The sequence below is a fragment of the Pagrus pagrus genome (assembly GCF_965226575.1).
Source record: "Pagrus pagrus genome assembly, chromosome: 13".
NCBI classification, from domain to species: domain Eukaryota; kingdom Metazoa; phylum Chordata; class Actinopteri; order Spariformes; family Sparidae; genus Pagrus; species Pagrus pagrus.
In genome coordinates, this window is record NC_140197.1 from 5,608,244 (window position 1) to 5,633,994 (window position 25,751).

The 25,751-nt window shown below is 40.4% G+C and overlaps 1 protein-coding gene across 2 annotated transcripts; it reads right to left on the reverse strand.

The window, feature by feature from the left end:
• Positions 1-733: 733 nt before the first annotated feature.
• Positions 734-24,004, reverse strand: gspt1l (G1 to S phase transition 1, like). Of its 2 annotated transcripts, XM_084371799.1 has the most exons (14): positions 23,554-24,003; positions 22,414-22,458; positions 17,476-17,718; positions 16,061-16,094; positions 15,870-15,947; positions 15,521-15,701; positions 14,459-14,613; positions 9,775-9,915; positions 9,567-9,660; positions 8,725-8,805; positions 7,706-7,879; positions 7,453-7,542; positions 7,024-7,192; positions 734-2,317 (listed from the first exon to the last, which is right to left on the reverse strand). In XM_084371799.1, exons 1-14 carry the CDS (start codon positions 23,744-23,746, stop codon positions 2,265-2,267), a joined length of 1,731 nt encoding a protein of 576 aa, XP_084227925.1. In that variant the 5' UTR covers positions 23,747-24,003; the 3' UTR covers positions 734-2,264. The 2 variants fall into 2 exon arrangements, with proteins under 2 accessions (XP_084227925.1, XP_084227926.1); XM_084371800.1 differs by lacking the exon at positions 22,414-22,458 and having other exon boundaries at positions 23,554-24,004.
• Between the last annotated feature and the right edge of the window lie 1,747 nt (positions 24,005-25,751).

A 25,751-nucleotide genomic window follows, 5' to 3' on the forward strand; every position in this document is an offset into this window, starting at 1 on the left:
GTTATTCATAGTGCATCAGTGGAATTAATTGGGCATATCAAGAGTGATACTTAAATAGTAAGTAGTTAAACATGTTCACCTTGTGACAGCAGCCTTCTGAAGCTGCTGGCCACACCTCTAATATCAGTGCAGTCACTCAAACAGCAGATGCTCCCAGTATAGACGCACCAAAACTGGTTTTGTAAGGTTGATACTGAAAGTTTAAACATGGTTTGTTTTCTGTCCTTAAGGAGGTTATTAATTAATAGAATTGTAACCAAGAAACATAGTTATTAGGACACATTACAGTGTAACAGTACACTCATCAGTGCCTTCTGGTAGACAAACTGTTTTATAGTGACACATTTTCTAAATGGTCCCCAACCTTTACAAACTGACATTTGTTACCCATCAGTTGATATGTACAGAAGATACATTTGGGATGACCCCATATTGGCTCATATTAAAGACCCGCCTTATTTAATGGAATAACCTAGCCTGTCAGAACAACTGTATTTTAAGAGTAAACTGGGGCCTGTTTCAGAAAGCAGGTTTAACAAACAAAAGTTTAATCCTGAACTCTGAGCCGACTAAGTCTGAGATGGGAAACTCAAATCAGAATTAGTTCAATGGATGTTGCACTGGTGGAATCTCACTGTGTATCAGGCCGTAGTCTTCATGACATTTTAAATGTTTGTTCAGCTTTAATCTGACAGGGACAAAACAAAGGGTCCAGCAAATTACGATAAAAAAATATAGTCGATCTAAAATTTTATAGATTAAACAGTGATACAATCCAGTCCGGTAATACTATGGTTGGTGATTTGCAGGTAAAAATACAGTACATTTAACATTTCTAGACATCCATTTGGATCTTGGCGCAACAGCATTTAGTGGCTTTGTCAGCTTCTTCAACAAATGTGGTAGATTAAAACAGTTAGTGAAATATAAATACTAATAAAGTCTCTTACAGGAATTATGTTCAGTAAGTCCAATCACATCATGTCCGTTTGAGAAATTATTCATTGATCCTACGTAACTACAGCGCCTCAATGATTTTTACAATTCAAACTGAGATTACACTTTAAATGCAATAAAAAAGTTCACGGAACTGGTCCAACAAATTCCCAGCTGTCTCGTGTGCGCACACAAGAGTATATTTGAATGAGGTCAAAAAAACTCTGTTCAAAGAAATGAAGGATGGTGCAACAAGAGACGACTTTATATCGTCCTAATTAATAAACAAAAATCCAACCAGGTTTTTGATTCTAACGTCTCGTAAACCTGTTCAATAACGTGCTTCAATATCCGCTTTGATCAAGTCTGCATCAATGAGGAAATACAACTGTGTCTGGATCTGTAAGAGGGAGGAGACAGAGAGAAACTGTTTTTGAAGAAAACCTGCGAGTGAGCAGGTTAGGACACTGAATTTAAGTTATCTCGCTCTCTGGAAGTGAAAAGCCAGAGTTTCAGTCATCTAAGGGTTAAAATCAGTTTCAGTAAACCCACTTTCTAACAGGGCACTGTTCACCAAGATGTCCCTAAACAATGTTTAAATGGAAAACTGCATTGAAAAGCAACCACTTGTCAGAGTTTCATGTAACCCACTGGGACTTTGTGAAATATAAAACCAGACAGTTGAATGTGCTCTGAAAATGAACACACTTTGTTTTCCCAATTTATTATTTTATTGTCATAGTTGTTTGCTTTAATAACATTTGAACACGCTCAAGCACAATGCCAGAACGCCACATGAGAAACCAAAAAGTGGGTAAAAGCAAAGGGAGACATGTACTCCCAAGAAAACATTTTGGTTTCAACTGGTTAAGTTCATTCAAACAATTTCTTTTGCAATTTACTTGTGAAAATCATTTTCTATATCCCAAGCAAAACCCTGGTCCACATCTGTTTACAGATATAACTTCTGCCATTTGTCATTGTCATTTATGAAAGCAACAACAAAAAAATATCTGGAAGAAAAAAATCATGTAATGATGAGTAGACCAGAGTAGGGAGAAGGGAGAGGTGGAGGGAGGGAGGGCTAACCCAGAAATGGCATAGCTGAGCTCTCAATATGAGAAAGCTGACTCGTGTGGACTTCTTGGTTTGTCATTTGCTTAAAAACAGGTTTTCTTTTTCACATGAGTTTTTTCTGAAGCTGATCTTCGGCACGCAGAAGGGGGCGTGACATGGAGGTGCCGTCGCCGCTGACAACAGTGTGGGCGGGTTATGACTGAGCTCCACCCGCTCCTTCTCACCAGGACTCTCAGGCAGCTTTGTGGTCTTCAGTCCCGCTCAGCAACCAGCTTCAGCACCTTACCGATGGCAATGGTCTTACCTGAGACAGGTAAACAGAAAAACAACCATTAGATTTCAGTCTCAACCTCAAAACAACTGATGCTTAACTAGGGATGGCTTTTACTAGGATTAAATGGAATTCGAATCAGTGTAACATCCATGTGTCCAATCCAAGTATCAAGTCTCTTATCAAATCTTCTGAGGATCTACATTTCTAAGTACTTGAAAAATCATTCCAACTTGAAGCTTCAGTTTTTGTTGGTCAAGAAGGTTGAAACAATAGTTTTTTAAACTACGGTTTGTTTTGTAGTTCCGACCCCAAAAAATATTTGAAATGCTAATTTAATGTATCCGACATTAAATACAGCTGTACCCTCTTGCAATTCACCAGCTACTGACTGCTAATACCGATACCAATCATATGACCAAGCTAATAAACTTCAATGGGAAACTGAATATACTCAGACAGAAATATCACTAGGATTGTGTCTTCATCTCATCCTTCCATCTTATCAGCCCAGTTGATATCAATAATCTTCCAGGTTCATTTTCATTATTTAAGTCGTGGGTTTAATTTAAAATCATCATTTCATTCCATTCATCATCACAGGATTTGAATTAGTTTATATTTTGAATATAACTTTTTAGAGCAGCAACCGTAAAGTTAACAGTACACACACAATAATATCTCACTGTTCATTAAAATTCACTCTTAATTTAACAAGCTCACTCTGGTTGTGTAAAACAACTGTGGACAAAGCAGGTTGAAATATCACTGTTCTACTTTTTACTTGAGTTGCTGTCAACACTGTGCTGCTCCTTGATGATGGTGGGGTGGGAGGGCTCATTCAAACATACACAGGAGAGGACAGAGAAGGTAGCACAACCCTGAATGTCAGCAAAAGTTGGTAGCGAACTCTCACCATAGTTTGGTTTTGTCTTTTCATTCCGTTACGGTGCTGTACCTACATGCACTAATGGTAGGAAAACCCTGAATAGTGCATGGTGTGAGTGGTTGGCTCACAGACAAACTACCTAGTGTTTGCTGCTGTCAACCACAGTACAGCAAAACTAAGTTAACAGTCACGTAACCTGTGATGTCATGTGAGGTCTTTGCGACAGGTCCTGACTGAGTGGAGTTTTTGACTATGAGGTTCACTTGTGTGAGAATAAATTCAGTGCAAGGAAAAGGTGAAAAAAAGGGATAAAGACAAAAAAAGTGGGTTGTTTGCATCCTGTTCTGTTTGAATCGGACAGACACCAGCTTCAGAGAGAACCAGAGAACAGACAAACCCTTCACTGTAGTTATTATTAATAATTTGTTTTAACCTTAATTATCTGCAGCTCAATTAATCTGCTGCCTATTTTTTCAGCAACAGTCAGCTAAAAATAGCATAATAAATCTGAGCATATTTTGCTGAGTGGGAACCAGATCCAGTACTGTATTTTTTGGAGAATACATTTCTTTTTACATTTATCTATGCATTTATGTATATCATATCTACACTATGATTATTGAGCAGATTGGGCACAAAGATTTTCTTTGGAATTAACTTCTTGCACTTCTTAATTGATAATAAATAATAATCATAATAATAATAATAATAATTAAAACTGCAAGCAGTGATGAACGGGCCCTGGCAGTCCCACACGCGTCGGGGCATGCTGCTGTCAGGGCTTGTACATGTAACAACTTCTGTTGAGGAATCAAAAGTGAAGGCAGCTCAAGTTATTTCGTCATTTAGCAATGAAAGCGCCACCTATTTGCCGATTTGCACCATCATCGGGCCATGGAACACAATTAGCAAAAGTTTTGTGTTAATCGGACTGTATTTCGTCAAGATACACAAGACTGTCTGTTTGACCACAATGTGCAGGAAATTGTAGTTCGATATTTTGGGCGTTTTTCGGACTATCAAAATCAAGAGTGTCCACAGATGCTGTGTGCAAAGTTTCGTGCAAATCGGTGAAATTGCCTTGGACGAGTTCGAAAAAGTAGGTTTGCGACATTTTGCAATTGGAAATTTAGCGCAAAAGTGGGCGTGGCCTACATCAGACAATTCAGCTGAATTCAGGGAACACGTAGATATAAGGTTTAAAACTGTGCGACATATGTGGGAGTTATTAACTAAACACGTTTTTGTCTTGATAATAGCACCACTTGCTGGTCATTTTTGGTGTGTGAGTTACAGGGGCCAGTCTATACCACCCCTATGAATTTCGTTTACATAATTGTTATGGTGTGGGCACAGTGCCAAATCTAAAATTAGACTGCCACCAGAGCGCCACTTAGTGTCGGATCGGTAACACCTTCTTCAGCTATCTTCAGGAGGGCATTGGCAATGAGTGTACCAAGTTTTGCGTTATTCCGACCAACCGATGTCGAGATATAAAATACTTGAATTTAAAGAGCGCCATCTAGTGGTCATCTGTCAAAATTTAGCACACAGCCTTAGGGGCTTATGGGGAAGTAGTAACCTGAGTTTCATGTCATTCGGACACACCAATGTGGAGATATGCAACATTTCCTGTTTTGAGCCAAATCTACAGGAAGTTGTTATTTAATAACTTGATTATTCTTTGGAATATCAAAATTCTTTTAATAAGTTTTTGTCAGGAGAGTCCACAGGTGCTGTGTGCAAAGTTTGGTGCATATCGGTGAAATTACCTGGGAGGGGTTCAAAAAAGTAGGTTTGCGACATTTCGCGAGTTTGCAAAAGAAAACGGTAGGCGGAAATGGGCGTGGCCTATATAATGAGATTGAACACAATTCAGGGAACGTGTGGAGATAAGGTTTTTGAATGTGCGACAAAGTATATGGGAGTTATAAGCCAAAACGCACTTTCCTTTATTATAGCGGCACCTAGTGGTGGGCGTTCACGACAACCATAGATTATACATTTTTTCCCAGATACAACGTCTTTGCAAAGTTTCTTGAGTTTTGGGGCATGTTCAGGGCTCCAAAAAGCCGCCTAATGCGCTGATGAATAATAATTAAAACTGCAAGCAGCAATGAACGGGCCCTCGCCACACGTACGTTGGGCCTTGGCGCCGTCGGAGGGCAGACACAGAGGGCAAGTTTGCCTGTGTCCACTATGTGGCCCTAGAGCTCACCCATCAATTATATGTCATGTTGTAGTGTATGATTTGAAGAAAACAACCTGTGAATGTCATGTAAATTGGATGATGTTTGTCGTCACAGCACATAGCGATATAAATGACGTCTGATTTGATATGAGGCTGACTTCCTGTGTCCAGTCTGTGCTGCCATGGAAAGGTTCCTACCTAAATAGGTGCATGTGACCCAAAACACAACATAGCCACCTAGAAGACAGTTTGTGTCCAACACACACCATACATTGACGTGGCTCTTACAATGGTCAAGCATTGAAAAATTGGACCGTCATGCCCACCAGGAACAATGTAGGTGAAAGCTTTTGACAACTTTTCATCATCAAAGTATGAGGATCAGACTCAATGACTGAAGTTTGTGCCGTTAAATCTGTAGGACAAGTTAAAGACAGTACGAGTCACAGAAATGGGTGAAAATGGCAGCAAAATCTCAACTCTGAACCAAAATGGCAGACTTTTCTTTGGACTGAGATTATGGGTCCGAGAGGGTTTTTTGTGCGTCTGGTCATGACAGATTTGCATACCAAATTTCGTTCATGTACGTGCATGTAGGAGGTGGGGCTTCAAGTTCGAAATATTCCAGGGGGCGCTATAGAGCACTTAACACAGTATTGATGCATAGACCTATTCACGACCAGCCCCTCTACATGTGTAACCAATTTGGTGAAGATGGGAAATTGTATGTTGAAGTTATAAGGACTTCCTGCTTATGGCGAAGGATCGAAATTAACCGCACTGTCACGGCCACCAGGAATAACGTAGGCGAAAGCTTTTTACAACTTTTCATCATTAAGGCATGAGGATGATACTTAGTGACTGGGAAGTCTGTGGCGTGAAATCTTTTGGTTTTTTGTGAGTCTCGTCATGGTACATAAGCATATTGAATTTCGTTAATGTATGTGCATGTAGGAGGCGGTGCTTGAAGTTTGAAATATTCCAGGGGGCGCTATGGAGCCTTTTCTTAACTTAAAAGGCCCAGACCCATATCAATTATCAATGTGGGTGACTTGTGATGCATGTGCAAAATTTGGTGTGTGTAGGTGTTTGTCTGTTTGTACGAAATGGGAAAAGCCATTAGGGGGCGCTACTGAGCTGTTGTGCCATGCCTGAGGCCAGTGATGGTATCGAATTCACGTACTGATGGGTTAAAAGCAATGTGCCAAATCTGGTGAGTCTGAAACCATCCTAAAGTCCCGAAAACAGTATCAGAAAAATAAAAATCGCCGCACGCCATTGAAGATGGCCGACTTCCTGTTGCAGTAAAAATTCTGACAAAAATAACTACTGGCTAAATCGATGAGAACTATGACTCCAGCGAATTTCATGACGATCCAAGAACTTTTTTGATCACATGACTCGACGTTAGGTGGCGCTATGGAGTCCCCTGGCCACACCCACCCCCAATCATTTTGAATTCTAACAACAGCACACCATAGTTAGTAGTTGTAGCAGCAGTGTTGTCCGTTACTGAAATCCAACACTAATCTATGTTTGCCAAGAGAGAGAAGAGATCCTCTAATATCACATAGTTCTAGATTTCCATCCAACCAGATGAACATATTGTTCAACCAGTGGTTAAATTTAACCCCAGTGTCTGTAGAAGCCCTAGTGTACCTTCGTCCCGTAAGGTAAACCGTCCCATCTGAGGAAAGTCTTTGAAGGTTTCGAGGCAAATGGTTCCTGCCGTGCGCAGACGGGCGATGCAGACCTGGTCCTGTTTGACAAATCGTGGTCGTGTCTTACTCTTCTCTCCTGACTTCTTGTCTACCAGACAGATTAAGGCCTGCAGGCGGAGCACGGAGTAACAGAATATTAGCACATACACAGGTACAACACAATCATCCAAAACATCCACCCGTTACTCCATCTGTTAAACCAAAAGCGTTAAAATAGAGAGCATCACACTACGATTGGTCAAATGTCTTCTAGCAAACATTTCCATTCTTCAACAAGACATTATCACTGAACAGTTCCAATCTGTGACTGTGTGTCTGTTTGTAGAAGCTTCATCATAACAGGTGAGCAGTAAAGTTAGAGTTTTACCGTAATTTGCACTTCTTCAATGCAGGTGTGAATGTGAAGGACTGCGTTGTAACCTGGACAGATGATGGATTTGTGTTCAATGATGACAATCTGTGAGGGAAAGAGTTTCAGTTACATATTATGAGAACATCTAAACACAACAGACATTTTTCCACTTATGAGCATCATCCCACTGCATCAGATGATTTCCCCTCTATTGTGTTAAACGCCGAGTTGGCAAGTACAATTGAGCTGCTGCATGTGTGACACTGACCTGGGCATCGAAAGTGCGCCCCGAGTGGCACAGGTTCTCAGCATTACACAGGATAAAGCCGGGCAAGATCTCCTCCTCCTCAATGCCCTTCAGCCGCAGCTTGAGGTTCTCACCTGGCCCAGCATCGTCCGTCTCCACATCATCTGATAGGAGACTCAACACCTCCACCACATGCTGCATTGGGAGAGACGAAAAGTAGAGAAAGTTGGAACAAGACAAGGACAGAGAGAGGGGCAAGGACAAAGATATATGTAGTTGAAAAATGTTTGTCAGTGTAAAATAGAAACAAAACCACTAGAGACTGAGCAGAAGCGTGACAAGTATTTCTCAATGACTGTGACAAGACTTGCTTGGGCTTAAAACAGGTGCACCGAATAATTGATCAATTGCCAACTATAATGATAATCGATATGATGATAATGCGAGGATTTACCACTTTTCTTTGTCATTTATGACAGCAAATGAAGAAGGGTTTTGGACTGTTGGTTGGACAAAAGAAGCAATTTGAAGAAATTATTTTGGTCTCTGGGAAATTGTAATGAGCAGGTTTCGCAGTTTTTGACATTTACTTGTGCTATTTAAAAACAAAAGTAAAAGTGATGTGTAGGACAACATAAAGGCATCTTGTTGACTATGGTTGTGAGTAATTTAATTTACATAGTTTTATGTATTTTGTCATATGACTCTGGGAATGACTGGTATATCCTATTATTTCTCTATGTTGTACATTGTATGTGTGATAAAAATAAAGATTCTTATTCTTCTTGTATCTGTAGTTCATTACACCAGCCATGAGAAAGTATTTTGCAGATTGACTTAATGACACAAATGACATGACAGAACTTACATATTCTAAATAGTTTGTTTTAATTTAATATAAAGGTAGCCAATGGCATTTTAATTTTTGCACGTACACCATTTATAACCAAGAAATATCAGCGTTAACTTTTAGTTGAGCTCTAATTCCTCGTCTTTCGTGGTTCCAGCTGACAGAAGAAAAGGCTTGTGGGATATCTTACCCTGTTTGGCATCATCACCAGCTGCTGTGCTTTACTGATTGAGCCTGACTCCAGTTTGCCCAGAATCACAGTGCCCATGTCCTGATGAGACAGATTAACAGAGTGTTACAGAGCAGGTGAGAGAAGAACAATGTGATTGTATCGACCAATCCAAGACAGGATTCATCCTTGGTTTATTGTAGAGGGCAGCCATCTGGGACACCCAATTTATGTTTTGAGTATATACAAAGTGTTTTATCTTCATGTCTGTCAAGTACAAGAGATGACTCAGGCAACCACACATAAACCAAGCTGTTCAGAAGGTGTATGTTAGATAAATGGTCAGTTCAGAAAGAAGATTTTTTACAAAACTTGGATATCTGATATTAAAATTCTGGATAACAGCATTTACTTGACATTAAACTATCACAATCCCTCAACTCTGAACACAGTTCACAATCTAGCATCAAAACACCAACAGTGAACTGACTCAGGGAGTCAATCTTTAACAATAGGGCAGTAAATTAGCTAATTTTAGAAGCTAACCGTGCCTACTGATAACGGTAATTTGTTTCTGTGCAGATTCCAACAAATGACTGACACACCAGTGGGTGGATTCAGCCCCCGTCACCATTAAGAAGACATTCTAAATCAATTTGAACCTACAGCCTCTTAGAAGCTAACCATAACAGTTATCCACATTTACCGCGCTACAGTTTTTTAAAGGCAGACTTACATTTACACAATACTGCACCTGCGTAGTTTTTAAATGTGTTTAGAAATGCTTGGTTGCAGGTAGTTGAAACTAAATCTTTTCATTGGCTTGAATGTCATTATGAATAATCCTCGGGGGAGATTCTTACCTTGTATTTATCTACAATGGGCAATCTGACTGGACCATCGCTTGATCTGTTGAAATGTGGCAAACTGTCCAGGTGTGGAATGAAAGGTAAACCTCTGGAATAACGTCAAGAGGGACAGCAGTTAGCAAAGATGGATGAACAATAACTATAACAATCATTTTAATCTATACAGTTACCATACTGATGTAAGAGTTGGTGAAGGACTTACGTATACCAGGAGCACATGTCAGTGGGCTCCTTCAGGTTGGCTCCTGTCAGTCCGGAGCACGGCATGAAGTGAATGTCTTTCTTGGGATTGAAGCCGACCTTCTTCAAAAATGGCACTAGTTTCTCCTTACACTCTTCATACCTGAGGGTTCAAAAACAGGAGAGATGTCAACAACTTCAAAGAAGAATGAAATACAAGTATGGCAGCAGACATTTCATATATAAAGGGGATGTACCAAGATGATTGGCCTGCCGAGGCAGATGAAGACCCGGTCCTAGAGATCAAATCAACATTCCAATTTTTTTTCAAATATTATCTTGAGTCGTTATTAATTTAGTAAGCAAGGTCACCAAGAGTTGCAATTGCAACATGATGTTGGATAGAGCGGTAACAGCCTGTGCTTTGTTGTAAGCTCATAGAGGTGCGTGTGTGTTGGTTGTGTGTCATATTGAATACATGTTTGACAGTAATGAATGAACCTGTTGCCCTTAATTGGTATGTCAAGCGCATGTCTAATATTGTGAAACTTAAACATTTCACAATATGTTAGACTAAGCTCCTACACCATATCTTGCTAAAGTGTGTATTACAATATTTCTCCCTGAGAATTGAGATCACAATTTTCTCAACCGATTCTTATTTTTCAACTAAATACATACACCAGAGTGCTGGCCTTAAACATAAAATATAACAAAGTGGCTGGACTGGAAACGCGAAGGATATGGGGATGCACTGTATCACAGGGGTGGGACAAAATATCGATATGGCAGTATATCGCCACCTTCCTTGTACGATACAAGTATCAATATATTAATTTTTTTAAAAAAGGCACTCTAAACCGATTTCCCTGCCAATTTGACTGCCCAGCGTGGCTACTTTATGGCTCCTCGTGGTGGAACTTATCACATGAATGAGGGAAACTCTGACAGAAGTTAACTGGCCGAAGAAGAAGTTTACAGCGGGATATTTACGGACAGCAATATGAAGAAAGTTATGCTAAGAAAGTGATGTTAAGGGATGCCCCAGACACATTTAAGTCCAAGTCTTTAACAAAATCAATGGGACAAACAAACTTGATAAAGACTATACGATATGCAAGAACTGTCTGGTAAAAGTAAAGTACAAGGGCAACACCACAAACATGCAAAGCCACTTGCAACGCAACCACCCTGATCCCTGCATTGAGAAAGGGCTATTGTTAACATTTTAAGTCAACCTGCAGCAGTGAATGCAATGTTTAAAGCAAAGCTTCCCTTCATGTCCCCAAGGGCTGCCAGTATCATGAAGTAGGGCCTCTGCACTCACAATGTGGTCAAAAATTTTGGTTTTTGCCAAATGCTACAAACACAGGAACCAAGGTATGCAATACCGAGCAGAAAATATTTCACCAAAAAAAGCTATTCTAGCTCTTTATGATGAGACGAAAGGAAAGGTGAAGGATGCACTCCAGTCTGCACGACCACCAGAGCCTCCTTGATGTCAGCTACTTCCATAACTGAAAAGGAGATCAGACAATACCAAAAAGCTCCACCACTTCCAATGGTTCCACTGGTATGGTGGAAATCTCAGGCACCATGCTTGCTTAGCTGGCACAAAGGTATTTGTGTGTCCCAGAGACTAGTCTAACAGCACTCTCACTCACCTCCAAGCATGCTGATTAGTTGCTGTTCCTGAAGGAGAACATGCATATTTGAGGTCACTGACATGTTACTAGGTTTACATAAAAGAAGCTGATAAACTCAGGAGTGCCTTTTATAAAGAAATGTTTATTATTTTTTTGTTTTTTACACCAATTGGTATTCATGATTGTTCTGTAAATTTAATTTAAAGACTGAAAAACTTGTTCTGCAGCCGAACTGTGCTGTTTTCTAATAGTTTTGCCAGTTTATGTGATGGTACGTGTGGACATTTATAAAACACACTGACTGTAACTTGTCAAAGAGGCACTATGCTAGGACTTTATGCACTTTTTATCAGTTTGTGTAAAATTCTGTGTAAAATTAGAGAAATTCTGCACTCTACCTTTTTACAGCATTTTGTACAGTTAGACAGATATCATGATGTATCGTTGTTGTCTTGCAATATATCGACTATCGCAGAATCTCTATCGTGATATAATCAGTACTGTGGGCCATGTATCGCTTATCATATCGTGAGTTACCCTGTGATTCCCACCCCTACTGCATCATAGTGCTATCAATCTTCTTATCCATTAGAATTTCATTTCTTATTTTTAATATTCACATTAAAATCAAATTTTAAATGCTCAAATTTAGGCCATTATGAATATTTTTTATCTACCTCTACACTGTATATACAGGCTTGTGCATTGCCAATTCTGCCATCAGTATATGGTTGTTATATATTTGTCCACTAAAAGGCATTGACACATTACCAAAAAAATGTAATTGATAGCTTTCTTGCGGAGCAATAACGTTAGTCAAAAAGCCCTGTGATAAGGAGGGGAGAGGCATCGTTTTGGACATTGTAATGTTGGCACATTGTATGTGAGGTTGTGATTTAGATAACTTTGTTGTTGATCAAATTTGACAAAAGTATCTTGTTTCTGGCCTACACACACGTGAAAACACAACAGACAGAAAAGCCTATTTTTATAAGCGGAACAGCCTTACACTGAAGGTTAGTGATTGTTGTCCTTTTATCACCCTACATATTGTGTGCTTGCTGTTAGCTGTGATGGCAACACCCAGAGTTGGCAACCCTAACAACATCAAACACGTGTGTGACAACACTTCAATTTGTCAAGTTTTGTTGGGGACCCATTACATTTCTCTGGGACCTTCTCTAATGCCCAACTGTGGTTCCCTGGGACTTCACTGAAAACCCTATCAACATTCCTTTGTAGAATAGTATTTTTCTGTTTCAGAAGGGGAAAAAAAGTGTAAGAATATTTCCATTCTTGAAATTTTGTTTTTGAGTTTTCTTTATTCATTACACTAAAAAAGGCTAAGAGAGTTCGTTAAATGAGGAGAACTCACTGATCACATACATCTCCCAGCTGATATTACAGGGCCTGAATTATGGGACTATTGCCTCTTGAGGTACGAAGTGGTATTATGAGACAGGGTGGGTCAAGGCCAGCCGGTTAGCATGCTCACTTCAGGACATATCTCAGCAACACAGTACATAAATGTCTTTGACATAATGTCAACAATTATTTCTTCACACTATTCATTTTGGCCCCGTCTTGTATATTGCTCCTTTAAAAAGGAGCTTTCTCATAAATAAAAGTTATGTTGTGACTCACCAAAACTCTGTATCCTTGAGGTCTAACTAACCCAACCATTTTTCCTAACTCATAAAAAATTTGCAACGCCAATTTGTTAAGGACTTTAGAATCCAGCATTGTTTTCGACCTCCACGTGTTGATCAGTGAAATAATGTGGTGGCACTGGCAGGAACATCTAACACATTACTTGTGCACACACAAGAGATTATCAAAACAGGATGCACTCGCAGAAAAACAGCTCCATAGCACTACAAGGTCACCTTTATTTTTGAAACAGTGCCAGAAGCGTTGTGCTTGCATAACAAATACATAACTTTGATCAGAGCAGAAAACTACCACTAACTACCAGTTTGCCAGTAGTATTTGATATTTAGGGTGCCTTTCATGTGATCATCGAAACCACAGGTGTCAGTTAGGCTTCTTAACAAACTCCAGCTACATTCAATTCCTTCTCTTCTGTTGATCCAATAACACTGCCCCCTTTAATCAACTCACTACCTATTCTATTCCTTATCAAACGTCATGTATTCAAAGGTGACCATTATTTACATTTTATGTCATGTTGCCCTAAGTAGCGGTGTAAGAATTTATATTTTTACCTGACTTTCATTTCGGTTGCCCAAATAAAGTAAGTAAGTGCAATTTATATTACTCTTAGTTTTAAAGTGGGGCCAAAACAATAAGCAACACTTTACGTACAAAGGAAAACGGGTTACTGTCAGACTTATGGTTACACAAGAAGAGAGACATAATGTTCACATACACTGTGGTAACCTTTGTACTGTAAAAGCTATGACTACATGCATCATGCTGTGTAGACCGTCAGTTCATTTCAGTATGTGAATTATTCCAGACTGTGCGATTGCATGTTTAGTCAATGGAAAGATGTGATTAGATAAAAAACATGTTCCAATTTGTGAGGTGATTTCTCAGTCTCCTTTTCAACCTCTCCTTTTTAATCACATCACAACTCAAACACACAATAGTTGATACGAAGAACAACAGGATGTACACACCTGTAGAGCTGTCTACTTGTGATTGTACCACTCAGGACAGATGTGCATACCAACTGTATACAGCCTCACAGTGACACTTTCCCTGTCTCAAGAGGTTAATAGGCTCATGTTCAAAGGTTTTTATTAGGAACACTGAACTGACGTTTTTTTTATCTATTTAGGAATCCGGGTTTTCTCTGCTCACTGAACAAAGAAAATGGGTTTCATACACACATGAATTTTTAAGAAATTAGACTACAAAGAAGCCCAACATGTTGTAAGATTCTGGCAAAAGCAAACAGTTTTGTAAACAAGTTGGAGTTATCCGTTTTTTTACTTACTGAAATGTGATCCATTAGATAGTGTTTAAGTGTGAGATGAGTTATGAATTATGTGTGCAGTTAAGCTTCTGTTTGATCGTCATTATCCATCTACCCACCTCTCCAGGCTCCAGCTGACTGTAGGATCATCCATTTTATTCACCAGAACTATCAGGTGCTTGACCCCAGCTGTCTTGGCCAACATGGCGTGCTCCCGCGTCTGTCCACCCTTCTCAAACCCAGTTTCAAACTCGCCTTTCCTAGCAGAGATCACCTGAGGGACAACACATTCTTTTAATAACTGGTTTTGTCTACAAGTGCTGTGAAAACATACATGGTTTTATAAAAGTTGATTCCTTGCTGTAGCAAACTCATGTGTAACAAAAAGGATGACCGCTGAAAAAAAAAAAAAAACAGTGTTCCTTCACCCATAGAAACTTTCCTGGTTACATTAAACAAAGTGGTTCATGGGCCTGCAGTCTACATGTTAAAGTGTCCTTGGGCAAGATACTGAACTCCAAATTGCCCCAGGTGGCTCTTTCATTGGTGTGAGTGTATATGAATGGTTCTTGCTCCTGATGAGCAGGTGGAGACTTGCATGGTGGCCTCTGCAAATGGTCTATGGATGTGTGTGAATGGGTGAATGCTGACTTGTGTAGTAAAGTGCTTCGCGTGGTCGCTGAGACTAGAAAAGCGCAAAACCTTTTGACCATAGGAACTGTTTAAGGTACTTTAAGATAGATAGATAACTAGATAGATAACTTTATTGAGATGGGTCTGATTGCAGACCAAGGCAATGTGAACTTCTGTGAGCTACCATTTAAGACACTGACGGTGGTTTTCTTAGTGTGATGGAGAAGTCTGTCATACTGACCGTGGCTGACAGCATTCTGTATGCAAACTGTATCAATATCAGGGGATTTACTCTGATGTGTTTGATGTTTATGCAACAGTAATATAGCTCATTTCCTGATAAGTAACCTAAAACCTAAAAAAATCCATCTTATTCTTTGGTCTTCATGATTCTTCAGATGCCGAATAGATGCAAATAGGGTTGTTTTAAAGGACTGGGTGCCGATACCCAAGACAAGTTGGAAAACAAAGACCGATTAGTCCAGTTCTGACTTGATGCTCCACTTTAGATAAACAGTTCAACAACACTGTTAATTTTCAAGACTCACGAGAACAGCCAAATCTGCCTGCGATGCACCTCCAATCATATTGGGCACAAAGCTTTTGTGGCCGGGAGCGTCTAGGATGGTAAAGTGCTTTTTCTCTGTCTCAAAGTATGCTCGGCCCACCTCCACCGTCTTGCCTTTGTCCCTCTCCTCTTGGTTGGTGTCTAAAGCCCAAGAAAGATACCTGGGAGACAGACAAGTGATATTTTATTGTTGTTTATTTATACATATACACTGATACTGACAGATCTATAATACGTACGCTAATATTGGTTCAGTTAAACACACAGTCAGGTGGTTCCTGACCATATTAACAAAACATAAAAAGCTTAACACATTCGTGCTCACTCACCAGGTTTCCCTGTTCTTTTCCTTGGCTTCTCTCTCATACTTCTCTAAGGTTCTCTTGTCTACCATGCCTGTTAGATACCTGTAGGAGAGGAGGGGAACAACAGGGAAATGTACAATGTGCCAAAGGTCTGTGGTGAATGAAATTTCACTTGTATGCAGGCAGTCAACCAAATAGGGGAGACTGTTACTCACATGATTTGCCCACCAATGGTCGACTTGCCAGCATCTGGAGAAGAAGCAACACAGCGGGTTTAAATTAGAAAGTACTGTGACATTACTTTACTTTCTGTTGGACTATGTTTTGAGTGGCATGACATAAAAAAGTCCAGACTAACAATTATAAACACTGGAGCCAAATGCATATTGAAGCTGGCTCATAGGCTCCCGCTAATAGTCTCTCCCACTCCCTTTACTTCTTTAATTCAGAAAGAGAAAGGAGCTTCCCATCCCAACCTCATGTGGAACCCAGACTAAAGATTCCCTCCTTATTGTCGCTCTGTTTCCTTTTGTTTAAGCTGTCATATCTCAGCTGTTGACTGTATCGTTATGTTTAAATGACTGGACAAGATGAACCTGCTCCTGACAAATATGTTGTAAGAAGCAGGCTGGAGTTGGTTTCCATGAACAATTTGTTAGGTAGTTGATTGTAATGGTATGTCAGGCTGGCCACCAACCCAAATCATCAGTATTTGACAGGAATTAGACTCAATCAACTTTCCTACAAATTGGACCTTTAAGGAGAGGCACTACAGGTGAATGAGATGAAAAATGTAAATATCCCTAAACCTAACCCATGTGACATCTCCAGTTGATCACCCAGATTATGAAATTTTTTTCTATTACAATTTTTCTGAAATTGTATGTTTAAATATGGAAGCATACCATTACCTAATTAAAATTTGGTGGATGAATTATTTTGAGCGTCACAACGCCCACAAAATGACTTGTTTCGCTGTCATAATTTGAGCCATTCGGTCCAATAACATTTGGAAAGTCTAGAAGAGTCACACTATCTAATTATTTTATTCCCATTCAAGTTAGCCGGGCATTAAACTGGAAGTAAGCCAGCTCTATTGGCAATCCAGGTATTTTCAGAGCTGGGAAGTTGAGCTTTTTTGGCTTCAAAACACCACTGAGCAGCTTTCATAGGAATGAACCAGGCTCCACCTCCAACACTGTGTCCAAATTCCTTCCTTATTTATGCACCACCACCGGACGACGGCGATGATAACACAGCATCACATCACCTGGCAGAATTTAGCATGTTCACCGGGTCTTACGTTTAGATCAGAGCCGAGCCGAGGTGATAAAAACCCGGGTCTACTGCAGAGTCAGTTGACCCAGGTGTAAATGCAGAGTGCACACATTCCCATTGCACACAAAAGCCTGATCTTAGTGGGTTTAATTGGGATTTTTGACTGGTGGAAAAGGGGTATAAATGTGATTTCTGGACATTTTCATTACACTAGTCTGAAAGACAAAATAGCCCAAAATGTCAAAATTGACCTGTGCATGAAAAATGGTGGTTCACACCGTCTCTCCCAATGCATTTTTTCTTACTGTATCATCCACCAAATGACCTACAGTAGACAGATGTATGCACTGACCTACGTGTCCGATGAACACAACATTGATGTGTTCCTTCCTGGGGGCGTCTGGCTGTGTAGGTGGAACCTTAGGCACTGGCGCTTCCTCTTCCTCCTCCATCGTCTCCGGAGCTGTCTCCTCTGTTGTTGCTTGCACCTCTGGCCCCCGGTCCCTGCCTCCTGGCTCCTCCTCGTTTGGCTCAGCCTCTTTCTGGTCCCATGGCTCCTCTGTGCTCATCTCTGTGTCGCCGTTCTCCACCGGAGCTGCGTAGCCACAAACACAGCACACACAACATTCAGGGCCAAGCTACTCAAAACTAGCCAACTTGGTGAAAAATATACAGAGCTCATTATTATATTTGCATGCCAACCAACCATTAATGCACAGGTGGATATCAATAATTATTTTTGCCAGTTTTTCTTTACTGCATTTTCTGAGCAGTTGTTGTCACAAAAGACCTTGTTAACTGTAAACTGCCGTGATCAGTGCTTTGTCGGGAAAGGGCACTCCAAATAAAAGTTGGGGTAGTTTTTCTGTGACAATCGGTAAACACTGAAACCTTTGTCCCTAGTACAAATGAAATGAAAACAAACTGTTCCTGTGCAGTGTACCATGTAACTACTGCAGAAAAAGAAATGCCTTCAGGTTTTACCTGTGAGGGCTTGCTTCGCAACAAAAAGTTTTAAGAAACACTCGGCACATCATCACACATTTTGTTCTGCTACCTTGTCCTGTGATTGAATTGACAGTAATTTTCTACCACTGTCAGCTGACTGCAGCAGAACCAGCAGGGTCGGTACCATGTTCAAGCTGTTCTGCTGGATTGTAGGTGGAAACATGTCCTTTATTGCTGATGGTCAAATCAAAGCACAACAGCCAAAGGTGGCTTTTGACTAGATGTCAGTTTACATAAAAATTCATTAGCACACAACTGTCGAACAACTGTTGAACAACTCGCACTGTGTTGTGGTTGAAACCTCTGCCAGTGGAGCTTTTCTGTTTATGCCTTCTTTATCCAATCAGGAACTCATTTATGAATTTTGGTTAGCTCCATTCTTCTGTTTGACAACAGCCTGATAAACAGTAAACCTTCACATAGCTATTACTGAATGAAACAGCATGAGCAACAGCTACCATGGTGTGCCATGTTTTTTTAAATGAAATGCCAGAGAGACATAAACATTAACAGGGAATCAGGAGAAAAGCTACCGCAGTGTTGGAAAAAGTTGTGGATACATTTTCTCTATGTAGTGCAGTGTTACAACAGCACAGCAATGAACACTTAGCACCGAAGGAGGAGACAAAAAGAAAACAATGTCAGTGCTCTGACATAAAGCCTCCTACACAGTTCAACAGCACTGCAGAGAACAGATCTTGGTTAAGTGTGCGTCCAGTCCAGTTGTTTTAAACCTGATTTAAAAATTACATTTATGCATTTACATGTGTGACAAAACACCAGTAAATCAAGCTCTACATGACGGGCAACTTCTTCCTTCATTTGTTTTGCTTTATGCTGAAATAACAGTTATATGAGAATATACTTCTGTCTCCCGTTACTCAGTCCAGTAAATGTTAAATATTCACTCCACTCCACACTACTTGGGAAGTTGGCACACCTCACTAATGAATAAAAAACAATACAAGAGAGTGGTGAGTCTTCTAGGAGGAGCATCTTCGACTTGATTTATGAATGTGCGTTTGTGCTCATAGCGGAGATGCTCACTAGTCTTTTTTTCAAATCCCGAGTCAAGTGTCAAGTCTTTGAGCTCAAGTCCAAGTCAAGTATCAAGTCTCTAATGGCTGTACTGAGTGTCTATAATTTGCTGTGCACCATCCGGTCTGTTTAAAACACTGCATAACTATATCTAAGGAATTCAAATTTTGTACTGTGTTATTATCACTCCTTTATCGATTAGCATACATTGTAAGCATTGATAAGTTGGTATTTGAACATGAACATACAGCTACAATACAGAGAAAGTATGGTGGCAGCAGAACATGGACTCTTAAATTACCTGACCATTTCTACAGTCATGGCAAAGCCAGCACTATGTGAACAAGTGCGGCAGGCAAACATTTATATTTTCAAAATATTCAGCCAACACCAATCCAATCAAGCAAGCTAAAATTAGATAGCTTATTATGCTGAGCTAAAAAGATTTGCGAACACACAACAGACGCCAATGTAAACTTTTACAACTGACTTACTGACCTGTCTGGGTGTGTTACCAGATGCCTGATAAAGTTTGACGTGGGTGATTCAGCGTCCTTTATTTTAATTCCGCAGACATTGCAATTGGCAAGTCTTTTGTTTGGGCATTGTGTGAAGTCTTTATAGCCAAAGGTGATGACAAATGGCACAGCAGCTGCCAGGGTGCTCGCCATGGTTTTGTTTTAGCTGTGTTGTTGCAGCATACATCATCATCTGTGGCCGTGTGCTTGTGAAATGGGAGGGAGGGCATGATTGGTAAGCTTGCCAGACTTATAACAAAGATTGACCACGAGTCCCAGATCGCGAGTCCAAGTCCAGTCTCATATCTCTGTGTGTGGAGACTTGATCATAAGAGCAACCTCCGAGATTCTTTTCAATCATTATAGCAAATTAAGGGTCCACCTGAGCCACTGGGCTGCATTAGTTTGCAATAGCTTTTCTGCACATTTTCAGTTTGGCTGGAACTTTACTATCAAAGACTACAGAAAAAGGGCAAAGCGATAATTCAGATGGTTAGAATGAACTGCTTCACATTGAGACCTAAAGCTGACCTGTTCAAGTGACCACAACATGGAGTATGGCATGTGTGCTGGTGACTGTTATCACATTGTTCTCCAATAAAGAAAACAGTTGTTGGCCAACAAAGCTGATTCTGGCATAACACAACGAAGCTACAAATTGTAAAACATGGATGCAAATCCAAATAATATCCAGACCTGGAAAATATAAATGTTTCCATAGAGGATAGTCTTTTTTCCCCAGCCGCTGTAAGGTAACAAATAGGATACTGGATTAGGCTAGACTGAAGTAAAGAGGGCTGTTGGGCCTTGGCGGAGGATTGCACTCTGCTGAGTGCCATTACAGTTTTATTTTTCTAATCATATATTTTACAGTCTCCACTTTTGTGTAGCCCCTAATTACAATGGCACAATTAATCTTTAGTAAAGCAACCAGAAGTGCCTTTACTCTATCAACAAGAAGGGCACTCCGTAGGGCGCATACCTCCGCCAAGGCCCAACAGCCCCCTTTAATTCACTCAAACCACGGCTCTAAATATTATAACCACTCATAATGGCTTAACCATAATTCAAGATCACCAGATCTTGGATCCATATCAAAATGTCTCCTACCTCGCCATTTTAAAGAAAGTGATACTGAAGTTAATTTATATCGCGTGATCCTGCTGACAAACTAACAACCAAACCAGGAGCTCAGAGTTTGTTTTTTTTTTTTTAAACCTCCCACATTCACTATGATGGAACATTCTACCCCTTTAAATATTTTCTGTATTGAGTACATTATGTTATTGTTTATACAGCAGGAGGTTGTGACAGTTTACAATCAGCCATAAGAAGTTTAAAGAGAAATACTTGCATTAAACACCATGCAGATCCCAACCTGTGGTTTATGAAAACCTTTAAATGCATTACTATATTTGCTCTGAACTTTCGATTTACGATGTCCATGACAGAAAAATGCCTGCTGTGCGCACAGACGACCCAGACATGATGAGTACACCTCAACTGTTAACATCCAACCACATTTCAGTTCTTCCTTTTCCTTCCAACTATGTGAAGTTGTTTCTAAATATGTAGACCACAGGATACCTAACCACAAGAAGCAAAAAATATTTAATAACATCATTTCACTAGTTCACAACTTCACTGATTGTGAGTTTACTGTAAGTCTCTCTAAAATGTTCCTGTACACTCGGACGTTATCCATTAAAACAAGGCCATGTCTGTTTAAAGAGATAATGAAAACAGTCCCAGTGAATGTGACAGAGCAGACAGCCTGAGACAAAACAAAAGATGAACTGATGCTAGAAACTCACTATTCAGTTAGTTTGTGGTCAAAAACAGAAAAGGGCATCATGTGGCAGATGTAGATACACAAAGCAGGTGGGTGATATAGCCAGACTCTAGTGGTTAATGTGCAATATAATCAGGGTGTATTTGGTAAAACTGGTGGTGTCACAGGTTTATTAATTGGTGGGAACATTTCCTGACCCTGCTGTCCCTTCATTAAAAACAGCAAAATGCCTCATGTGACGATAAAAACATTCTTTCAAAATGGAAGCTTTAAGGTTCCAAAAGTGTTACAAGTTTTAAGATTAAAAGATGCAAACAGATACCAGCCTGACACCAGTCAAAATTTATATTTTACCATATATACTGTCAAAAAAAACAACTGCTTAGAAGTACATTGCTATCGCTCTTCACTCACATGAGAATGTGGTTAACAATCCTGCTGCCCAAATCACAATACCTTGTGAGGCAGCTGATTTGCAAGATCATGTGAGAATACAGCCCTGATTTGCAACATAGCCTGCCGCTAACATAGTAGAAGCACTGTATTTGCAACGAAGCCTGCCACAAATATAGCAGAAGCACCATGGGACAGCTCCAGTGGAAGAAACAGTATTGCCACCTCAAAAGGTGGATTGTCACCATGAAATTGTCATGTTGCCAAGACCTAAAGCCGATAATGCTACAAGACTACAGAAATATTTCCTGTCTCACTCCAGCCAAGGGCAAAAGGTGCACCCCAAGAAATCTTTAAAAAATAAGTATTTTTAAAAAAGGGGGGGGGGGGGTCTCACTGAGTCATGATGTAACAGTTGCTATAGGCTTGGTTAATCCTATCTGTTCAGCGTGCACAAGTCAGGACAATGAGGTGAGCCGTAACAGCATGTATGTGACACATGGCACAGGGAATCCGGCTTATACACAGGCACCATACATACCAGCACTTTCTGACACCTCCATGGTGGATATCTTTTCGACAGCAACTGGAAAAGAAATAATGTTTTAGATAATGTTTAAGTTCATTTGAAATGACCTGACCTGTTTCCCTAACTACAAGCCGAATTCAGTTGGAGGAAGAGTATGTGACTTTCTAAACCAAGTGTGGGTAACACAGAACACTTGTACTTTCTCTCTGTTCTATGAACAGATTTCATTATGCCTTCAGAGGCCACCTAGTCAAGGCTGGAGAAAGACAGTAGAGGGGTTTAACAGTTTTTCATGTGAAGCACCAACATTTGTAAACTTCCACTTGGTGACATTGTCCACTGATGGTACATGGGGATATGTTTTAAAAACATGGCATGCGGATTTTGAGTGTATTTCAGTGTGTCAAACTATTTGTAAGGAGTTCTGTGGATGTGGGACATGCTGATTAAAACATTTATTTTTTTCCTATGAGAACAGTTGTGCTACTGCGGCTTCACCCTAAGCTTGGTCTCCAGTCTGCCTGCACGCGGTTTCCAACGACACATTTTGCTCAATTCTTGACCAGCAGTGCGTCAGAACATCCACGTCATACCAAACGCTCACGTTCCCACTAATTTCTTTCCAATGACGAGCTAAGCTTTTATCATTAAGGTGAAACCGGGCTATTGCAAAAATGAAAGCACGACTGTCAGCAGCACTTCTTGCTATGGTTCATTTACTGTTTTTGATTGAGCTGTTACTTTGCTAAAACGCACTACCGAGCGACACAGGCGCTCACTTGTGAAACCACACAAGCTAACCAAAATGCTAGCTAGCTACTGCCGGTTGGTTGTAACAAGCTAATGCCGGCTGGATTGGTGACTTCAAAGACAGCTATGACAGTGTTCAACAAGCTAAAGCGTCACTTTATAGCCGAGTACATAAGTAATACTAACAGGATAGATGGGCTGTAATCAAAGTTACACAGTATCGAGCAATCCAACTAAATTACTGCTACACCAAACAGCACAGCAGCAAGCTAGTTTGTCGCGCTTCAAGGAACGCGTGTCTGTGAAGTGGCTAGTTAGCTAGCCAGCAACTACCCAGCCCAGACTCCTAGCAAATAGCATTATGCTAGCCAACGTAGCTCCCCAACGTGACTGTGAACTTACCAACGGAATCGACATTTTCCATGTTTGCTTTGATGGAAAAAGATGGAACAAATTCGGCGGCGTTTACATTGGGCACAAACGGTTTAGCATTCACATTTAGGGATGTGAATGCTGATTCAAGTTGTCCGTCGATTGTGGCCTCCACATCGTCCTCTTGTTCCCAGGAATCAGGGGCAGTGTCTCTCGGGTCCATCGTGGGTCTTGGATTTTCACTACTGTGAAATTTGAGCTACGCAGTTCTGGGTCTACGTAAGTGTCCGCCCAAAACCCGATGTTAAGGTCACCCCTTGGAGTAATGGATAGCGTCCCAACTCGAAGTGTAATGTTTTATCTCCGATTCAGGTGAAATATAGCAACCGGTTTCTGTCGGTGAGACGCCAGAGAGGATATTCGACTCAGCACTCCCAGAGACAGTCCGCGTGAGCTAATGCGTGCCGTCAGTCGACGTGCTACCACCGTTGACCTCTGGGATATGAAGTCCTATTCAAAAGCGGAAAACGTTTGCCTTGAAAGGCTCACGAGGGCAAGAAAACTACATTCCCCATCGACTAACCAAAGGCAGTTTACGTCAGAAATTTCAGGAGCCGCAGATTCAACATTAAGTTTTGTATAGCAAATGAGGAATAACTTTTATATGCCGAGTTATACAATTTAATTCACTCGTTAATATAATAGGAATTGTTTTTTTGTTTGGAAAGCTCATCATCCTTACATTCAATATGGGTCCGGGTATGAAAGTATAATCCGTTTTTCTGTCAAAACCAAAAAACGAATAAACGGAAACAGCGCCCCTTTTTCCTTTTTTCGTTTTGAATCAATAACAAAAAAACCAAAACCAAATAACGGCCGAAATTTGGTTTTTGCAAATTCAGTTTTTCGTTTCTTTTTTTTATGAATGACGGCGAATATGACGGCGGACAGACCGGAAGCGGAAGTGAAGTGTAAAACCGTCAAAATAATAGTTTAGCGTGTTGGCGCTAACTTCTTAGCGTACATTATAGACTACCATCCTCTTTCTACACCATATGGTTCACATTTATTTTACTTCTGTGAAACTATAACAGCTGGTTGTTTGGAAGAACGTGTTAGGCCTATAATTATAATTTTATGCAGTTTATTCGACAATGCTGTAAACCAACAGCCACGCCCCTTCCAGGAGGCTATCATGGAACTGATCACTGTGTCGCGGCAGCAAGGGTAAAGACAAAAGGAAGAAAACAGACAGCTGTTGCTATCGTTTATTTTGTTTAAATGGGCGAAGGTTAATGTGCAATGCTCAGCTGTCAGAAATTAAAAGCTTGCCTCATTGTCATATTTGGCTGTGATCACTTTTTTGTAGGCTATTCCTCACAGCTCTCCATTAAATCAACCTGCTCCTCCCGACTGAAATGAAGTGATCACAGGCGCAGCTCATCACCGCCGTGACACCAGTTGGGTCTGTCCGGGGATTTAGTTTTTGTTGAGCCGCATCATGAACACAGAGCCTGGCTGTGATGGCCATCATCCGCCGTGGTAGCCCTGAGGTCTACTGTTCATGTAAAAACTGCGCCACCCTTTGGCTAAACAACTGCACTTAAGTCATAAGTTCTCATTTTCAAAATCATTCAAGACAGTCTGGCTGCAGACCTGCACTGTCAGAACACCTAGTCTTGACTGTGGGTGACTTGATAGATGTTCTTAATTTAGGCAGGGAACGTAAAGCCTAGCTAATAGTAAAGTTTTTCCACAAAGTGCATTCACACACTAGGCTAAAATTATAATTATAGGCCTAACACGTTCTTCCAAACAACCAGCTGTTATAGTTTCACAGAAGTAAAATAAATGTGAACCATATGGTGTAGGAAGAGGACGGTAGTCTATAATATGCTAAGAAGTTAGCGCCAGCACGCTAAACTATTATATAGACGGTTTTACACTTCACTTCCGCTTCCGGTCTGTCCGCCGTCATATTCATTAAAAAAAGAAACGAGAAACGAAAAAAATTAATTTGCAAAAACCAAATTTCGGCCGTTATTTGGTTTTGGTTTTTTGGTTTTCTCGTTTTTTGATGCTGACAGCAAAAAACGTTTTACCGTTTTTGATTCAAAACGATAAAAGGAAAAAGGGACGCTGTTTCCGTTTATTCGTTTTTTGGTTTTGACAGAAAAACGGATTATAGCCTTTCATACCCGGACCAGGTCCCCATGTTTCACACTGAA

Excerpts from the sequence above, each read along its gene's own strand:
- gspt1l (XM_084371799.1), bottom strand. The coding sequence starts at position 23,746 with ATGGACCCGAGAGACACTGCCCCTGATTCCTGGGAACAAGAGGACGAT. Across the intron at positions 22,459-23,553 it reads GGAAAATGTCGATTCCGTTG|TTGCTGTCGAAAAGATATCC; the intron begins GTAAGTTCACAG and ends TTTCTTTTCCAG. Across the intron at positions 16,095-17,475 it reads TGTGTTCATCGGACACGTAG|ATGCTGGCAAGTCGACCATT; the intron begins GTCAGTGCATAC and ends CTTCTTCTCCAG.